We start from the raw sequence: 8,158 nt of genomic DNA, 5'->3' as shown, positions 1-8,158 counted from the left end.
AGTGTATTTTTCTCCCTTATGCAATGCTGCGTAACTAGGTTAAACCAGCTTATGCATGGTGAATAGGTGTATCTAACTGATGCCCTCCCATGGACACTCAGGGGACTGGAGACTGCAGAGGATGCTATAAGAATGCTGCACATATTCTCTGCTTCCTCTCCTCCAGATCTGCGGGTGACCTGACAGAGTCTTTCGCAAATTGACTGTGTCAATATCATGAAATCTCTGACAAATTTCACACTGTTATTAGTTTCCAGCATATGAGGTCTGGTTTTAAATGCTTTGTTCTTTCGAATCTTGTCTGAAGCATACTGTGCTGTGTGTGTGTGTGTGTGTGTGTGTGTATACTATGTAGAGGCCAAAATCTGCATGTTCGCTACACAAAATGGTACAGTTTGCAGAACTTGGCTTAGTTTAGCACCCTTTATTGAATTCATGGTTTTTTTAAAGGAAGGCTAAACCAGAGGCATAATCATTATACACTGATTTAACATGATGTCTTACAATAATAATTGCAATACTGAAATCTAAGAATAAATATATGCACAGATATGTCTTTGCCTTTTTGTGTGATAGATCATGAAAAGTTACATCCATTGACATGATCAATAGTTCCCAAGCTTTTACATGTGTTGACCTTACCTTGGTCCATAAAACCATTCAATAAGTCCCAATAAAGACAATCTACTCAATTTGAAAATACAGATTCAACAAAGCACTTAACAGTTATACAATAACTGCAGTATCTCTATTGCTGAAGGACAATTTTCAGTTAAATAAAAAATATTTCTGAAGTTTTCAATGCAAACGAGTTAAAAGCCAAGACCGCACGCCCTGCATTCATATGTATAATTTGCGTCACATGTTTACCAACATCGCAAAGTCTGGAAACAGCAGTGGATCCTTTTCCCTCTAATGTAAATCTATGTATTTTAGATAAATAAAACTGTGATATAAAAATACTCATTTACAACATTGCTGGCTGCTCTTATGAAGGCACTTTAAAAAATCTGAACAAGGGATTTCCTCCAGAGCAACTTGAGGGAAAACCGTACCATCGTACATTGCGTGAATTCTTTTTCCATCTTCCCATGTTTATTTTGGATGTGCAGTCTTATATCTGGCATGTCTTAGAATTGATATGACCTCTCCAGCATATCAATGTAATCCACCTTTGTTTTGAGTCTAGCCCTCAGCTCAGGGTAATCACTTTGGGTTTGATTAGGACATCCTGTCCTTGTCCCTGTGGTGGTTGTGATCATTTGCTTTTGTCTGGCATCCTGTTTGGCATGTGGATACTCTGAGGGAGGGTGCGTGTGTCTGTCAGGCAGGTTGCTAAACTGGGATGTTGTGCCAAAAAGACTGTCCACTAATCCCACCTTGGGCGTTGGACCTTGGCTATCAATGACAGTCGGGCAGAGTATTCCATTTTCGTGGAAGCTGGCAATGTCACCACATGGCGCGCCGACAGTGACAATAGTGTTAATGGGGGAGCTGGAGATCGCCATGGTCCACTCCTTTTCTTTCTCCACCAGCGTTCTGTAGTGCGATCCGCTCTCTTTTGTCTCTGAGAATGGATGCTTCTGCCCTGACTCCTCCTGTCCGCTTTTGTAAACAGGGTTGCTGCACATGTGCGAGGAGGGAGCACCGATACTATCGTACACGTGATTGGAAGGAGGAGTCTCTGGTAGGGTGGGTGGCTGCTCTGTGAATATTCCACATTCCATCTGAATGCCTGCCAGGCCCACTTCCCCTTGCTTCCTAAAGGGTAGCTTTTCACGCTTTTTAAGAGCATATGCGCAAAGAGCCGCAGCAGCAAAGAAGGCAGACACGAATAGAACCAGCAGGCTGAGAATGAGAACGGAGAGGGGTATGGCACCTTTCGGCGGGTGCGGCCCCACCTCGGGATACGTGGTGATAAGCCCACTATCTGATTCGGCAGGAGACAGTGAGGACTGTCGGAGCTCAGGGCAAATCACTTCAGAATTCAGAGAGCGTAAATCTTTTCCTGAGACCAGCTCGGGTGTCTTACACACCACTTCTCCGACTATGACCACTAAGCTCAGCGTGTCCAGCCACCCTTTGAGAGGGATGATGTCGCAGGAGCAGTCCCAGGGGTTCTGATTCAGGTCGATCTGGACAACAGCATGCAGGTGTTCCAGAACGCCGCTGACAGGGAGGCAATGAAAATAGTTGTTCCGCAAGTTCAGGCGTGTCAGCGAGGTACCTGCAAACGCTCCCACGGGCAACGTTCGCAGGAGGTTGTTGTTGAGAAAGACTAGCTGCAGGGAGGGCATTAAACTGAAGGCAGCCGGCTGGATTTCTCGTATCTCATTGTACTCAAAATACAAATACTCAAGGCTGTGCAAGCCATGGAACATATCAAGAGTCAACTTCACAATGTTATTACCGTTCAGGTAAAGGCTTCTCAAATTAGGGAGATTAACAAAAGCCCCCTCTTGCACGTAAAATATCTGATTGTTTCCTAAGTGCAATAAATCAAGACTGGAAAAATTCCAAAAATCAGACTTGTAAATTCTCTGAATGAGATTTCCACTCAAGTAAAGCTTCTTAGCATTCAAGGGTCGAGGCATTAACTCGGAAATGTTCCGAAACCCATTTTCCTTACAATTGACTGTCAAGCCAAGGTCATTAATATGCAAGTTACAGGTACATCCAATGGGGCAAATGATCGGTATAGGCGGCCTTGTCTGGTATCCGGCTACAGGCGGCTGATTAGGGAACACGCTGCGTGGTGTTGGTGGTGTCTTTGAGGGCCTGAGTCTTTTTGTTGGCTTTGGGGGTCTTTCTCTTTGTTCCACGGAGGAAACAGTGTTTTGATTAGGAGAGACTATAGATGACGGCTTTGTAGGCCTCGCCCTCCCCGTGTAGAATGGTAAGTGGAGAATGCCTAGAATTGACTCAATCTCGGCTTCATTCAATAAGGGACAAAGTTCACTGCGTTTGATCTCTCTAAGGTCCTTTCCATGGAGGTGGAAAGGATACTCGCATGTGATCTCACCAACAACTGCAGTGTATGGAATCCGCTCCAGCCACGCTTGAAGCTGGATGATATCGCAAACACAGTTCCAAGGGTTCTCCTCCAACTGGATCTCCATGAGGCTGCGACTGATATATTCCAAAATCCCTTTATAAGCCAACGACTTTAGTCGGTTGCCTCTCAAGTCAAGGTGTGTGAGAGAGACAGATCTGAAAAGAAACGCCGGCAGCATGGGTATTAAATTGTCATTAAGGATGAGCACTCTGAGTTTATGAAGATTTCGGAAAGCCCCACTGTCTATTCTCTTGATAACATTATAGTCGGCCTGAAGGTATTCTAAACTCTCCAGTCCGAGAAATGTGTCATTCCGGAACACTTCCAGTTTGTTTTCGTGAAGGTACAACCTCTTCAGGGAGCTCAAACCATTGAAAGCCCCAACATGGATATCCTGCAGGGCATTATTGCCCAGATTAATGGCCACTGCATTGTTCAAGTGCAGAAAACTGTTGAAGTAGAGCTTCCGTAAAGAGTTTTTCTGCAGGTAGAGCTTGAATGGTCTAAGCCATGACTGTGAGACTTGGCTAATATTTGTAAATCCTTTGCTGTCACAATGAACATGAAACAAGCCTTCCTTCACCTCGCAGTAGCAGGGCTCAAAGCAAGGCTCGTCTATTTCTTCTGAATCATCAAGTAGAGGGATAGGAGTCGTCCATCCAAGTGCAATTGTGCTTAGCAGTGTAACCCACAACATGCTTTCACCAAAAGCAGGCAAGTGCATAGCCTCAAGAGCTCCTTCACTGCACTGAAAAAAATACAACAGTTTTAGTGGCGTGAATACAGAGAGGATGATGAACACTGCTCAATACTAATGATGTTGACTTTTGATGTTGACAAGTTAGTCGTGATATGACTGTAGAATAGGGGAGGTTATCATCTATACAGTATGACAGAGCAGAATGCAGCTTGGCTGCTTTGACTGCAGTTTTTTTCTGCAAACAATATACTCGAAATATAGAACAAGGCTTCAATAACCAATGTCAGCAAATGCACCAGAGCTTAATATTGACTTAAAAGTATGCCTGCTGCATTTGTTACAGTGATATTGAGAAGAAGCAAAATATGACCTAATCCATTTAAAGGCATCATGCTTCTCTAGGGTTTCGCTTTAGTTTCTAAATCAGCTAATGACTCTGGAATATCAATTTGACCTCCATGGAAAATATTTCTTTCTCCCCTCCTCAGGAGCACCTATTAGCTAATGTGCACACCAGGGCACTTAGGAATGTGATGTTAATAAGACCTTGGTTCTATTGATTGCTGAAGGAGTATATGTGCATACAGGTCATTGAAATAATGTAGCTACCTCAGGCCGCTACTAATGCATGCAAAGCATTTTATTGCGAGCAAAATCTTTAAGAGTAACAGAAATCATTATTTTGCACTTGCAGTACTTTGAGGTAAAGTATGATAAAAATGTAATAAATAATAATATTCATATTTGGTAACAAGACAAGATAAATAACTGTTTAAGACAAAGTTAAACTGAAATCCAGCCATTGCTCTCTCGGCAGAATAGACCTAAAGATCAGATCCAGCTTTGAACAGAGAATGCAATACAGACATATAAGGAAACCATTCAAGCACTGCATGAAAAAGCTTAACTTGTGGAAGCTGAACACAATGTGCATTAGCTAACCAAGAGCGATTCACGCCATTATATTACGCTGTCAGAGGCATAATTAACACATAATGATAATCCAATGCGCTAAAATGCATTCTATTAGCATTCCCCTTTGTCTGCCTTTACCACCGCCCGCGTCCGGATCCATATCAGAGGCATTAACTGAGCAGAAATGTGCGCTACTCACTCAGGTTGCTGCAGTGGAATTAAAAGAGCAGAAGATGGACCACTTTAAATGATGCTGCTTCTTGCCATGTCACCACCGTTGAGCCGCTTCTTCTTCTTCTTCTCCTCTCCGCTCTCGTGGTGGAGGCAAATAGGAGAGCCGAAGACGTGACAGGACTGCAATGTCTCAGAAAGGTTTGCTTTAGGATGCAGGTCCGGTCCCTTGACGAGCGCTCAACAGTGAAGAAGGCGAAGGCTGCAGTTCAGCACCACTGTGAGGACTGACTGATCATGAGCGAGATCTTAGTAGCCTACATTTCGTTTAGAAACAGTAAGAAAAACTAAACCGCTTCAAGTATGCAAGTTGGCATGGAAATAATTCACAGGATGGCGCTGCCTCGGACTTCGGTTTCCAAGTAAAATATATTGCGCCGAGCGCGCGCTCGAAGTCCTGAAACGCTCCAAATATGTGAAGATGATGAGAATAATATGAACGCAGCAGCCGACGCGCAACACACCGCTTCAGGTTCAGCAGGGCTTTTTTTATTATTTATTATTTTACGCGCTTTAAATGCGTTACGCTCGCTCTCCTGAGACACGTTTGTTGGATTTGCGTTGATTTACGAAAGAAAGTAGTTGAGATTGTTTGTACCCGTAATGCGTAACGCGGGTTATTTACCTTGTTGTGTCACAACATTCTCGTATTATTAAATAATACTGTAACTGTTCCCAGAGCAACGAGGCTTATTGGGTTACTTATTCATCATCCTTCACGGTATTACGGCCCTAACAATTTAATGAAACCTTATTTTGGTTACCATGGAAACATAGTGCCATCTGCCATTGCACAACAATGTGGTGCTTCATACATGGGCATGTTGCTTATTTTGGAACTGAGAATGAACAATGTTGACTTGATGCCCACTTTTGCTGATTTCTCATATGGCTGATTAATTCTTATAAATCACCAGTTAATTACTTCATAATGAGTTTGTCATTTGACAGTGATATGCATAGAAAAATAAATTTGATTTCTCATCCAATAATTTTGGTTTATTGTGGAACACACCATCCTGCATGCTTCATTTTAAGCATTAACTACTGAATTCCTCACATATATCCAAAGTAATATTCTGAACACACAAGCATATCGACTTTACTTTTCCCTTTATTGTGAATTTCCCACAGGTAACAGAGAATCTGAGCTAAAGCTAGTTAATACTCTGTCTCAGCAGCTCTCTGTGCCTTTGAGCATTAAAGCATTTTCCTGAAGATGCTTAAACACATCTTTAATGCCGTCACACAGATCAGCGCTACAGATCTGAACATGTTCCAGTGAATTAGCTAGAGACAGCAGCTTCCCTTCTCTTCTAAAGCCTGTTAAAGGTGATTAAAGCACTGTTTCTCCATCAAATTGCTGCGAGAGTATTTACCAGAGCCCTTTGAAGAGAAAAAAGCTGGGAAAATACAAACAAACAAATCATTAGGAATTCTGGGGTTGAAATTATGAGGCTTTATAGGACTTTATTCGCTATATGTGGGGCTGGACATCAATTTTTCTGCAGCCATCACATAGCGAGGAGGAAGAAAGCACTGTGATTGACAAGATAGTAATGGGGTCCAGAAACCCGGCTGTCTCTGAAAACTAATGCCAGATTCTGACCTAAAGCATATTTCAACCGCCTTCAAAGAAACAATTCAATCTCCCTTCAATAATAGTATAATAGCCATGCCATGCTTTTCACACACTGATCAATTTAAGCAAGTAATTGTGTGTAATTAATATTATTACAAAAGATTAGCTTTGTTTGAAGAATGATTATATTAAGGATTTACATGATTTTCACCACCGTTGACTAATTAACAAATCACTTCAAGCACTCTTATTCAATTATAATCCCCCTCACATGAAACCAACAAAACCAACTGTCTCAATCAACTTAAGAGACACAATTAGAGGTGCCATTTTTCCAGAAAAAAATCACGAGATGTAATCTGGTGGTCAGGCCATTTGAAGCTCATTTAGCCTGAAGCTGGTCATTAATTACCCAGAAGATGAAGGGCGTCACTGCCACTGAGGTGCTGGAGAAGGGGGTATCTACCACAGGTACTGTTACTATTTAGTTAGGCGCACCTCGTGGATACCACAGAACAATGACCCCTCTACTCATGCACATGGACCTCCACCAAGGACGGCCGGCCTTGAGCAATAACCAGTGTTAAGCTAATTAAACTACCCTCCCATTTTAATTAGGATATAAATCAGTTGCCATGGGAACCTGTCCTTTGGAGTTCCCATGTAAACTCCTGATGGATTAAGTGCAGTGGATGAAGGGTGCTATTTTAGAAGCCCTTTTAATACATGCAGCAGTCTGCACAGACAGGCACTAACACATAAATGCTAAAATTATGCATTTGATTTTTTAGTGCTGCTTTTTATATTACAATATAAACAGATAATTGTATATGCAAATCATATTTTCCATTGCAGACTAAAATTTACAAAACAATCAGCCTAGCAACAAGACAAACTCTGCAGCAATGTTCCTGTAATATTAACACATTAATACAAATGTGCTCTGAAAAAAATAGCACTGGTTGAGTTACCGGATATACAGTGTTGCCATGGACGACTGCAAATAGTAGGAAATATCTGACTCTGAATGGCGTGACTGAATCTTATGTTAAATCATGTTTTCATAAAACCATTCAGGGCCATTCAATAGGGTGACTGTAGATAAAGTGGGACACAATAGCTTAATCATCTATATAATATGTGCATGTTCATCCATTAAAAATCAGCATTCATTTCTAATACAGAATCACAATTATATAGCCATAAAACATATTTTAATGATCCACTTTACTTGTATTCTTTCTACATAGTGCACAGTTGTTATTTGGTGTTTTGTAAATAATTTTGAATTTGAAGTTATTTTGCATGTATTTTTTTTTTTTTTTTTTCATAGGCACATTTTTATTAACCTTAACATAAATAAATGTTTGCACAAAGGCTTTTTCCGTCTCATTTGTTTGCCTGTTCCAGTGTTTTTCTGGCCTAGCATTTCCTTGTCAAAAGCATCTTGTTAGAAATTGAAACGCACCAGACCTAAACTCAAAATGTTGTGACACAGCATTTCGCAAAACAGGAGTTGTGCTCCAAGGGAAATCACCTCTTATCATGTGAAGCATCATACTTGAGATGCTAAAAGATTACATCAAAGCAGCCACACTAAATGAAGCAGAAAATATGCCATGACGCGTGCTCCCCCTACTGGCGGAGACAGTCTCAGTCATCCCCTGCTAAACAA

At 41.5% G+C, this 8,158-nt stretch overlaps 1 protein-coding gene across 1 annotated transcript; it reads right to left on the bottom strand.

Moving 5' to 3' along the window:
* Window positions 1-1,130: 1,130 nt before the first annotated feature.
* On the bottom strand, window positions 1,131-3,779 carry LOC306881836 (SLIT and NTRK-like protein 3; the record flags this gene model as incomplete). Its single annotated transcript, XM_079436158.1, has 1 exon — window positions 1,131-3,779. One exon carries the CDS (start codon window positions 3,777-3,779, stop codon window positions 1,131-1,133), a length of 2,649 nt encoding a protein of 882 aa, XP_079292284.1.
* Between the last annotated feature and the right edge of the window lie 4,379 nt (window positions 3,780-8,158).

Source organism: Barbus barbus, assembly GCF_936440315.1.
Source record: "Barbus barbus genome assembly, chromosome: 15".
NCBI classification, from domain to species: domain Eukaryota; kingdom Metazoa; phylum Chordata; class Actinopteri; order Cypriniformes; family Cyprinidae; genus Barbus; species Barbus barbus.
This window is presented reverse-complemented; position numbering and strand designations above follow the sequence as displayed.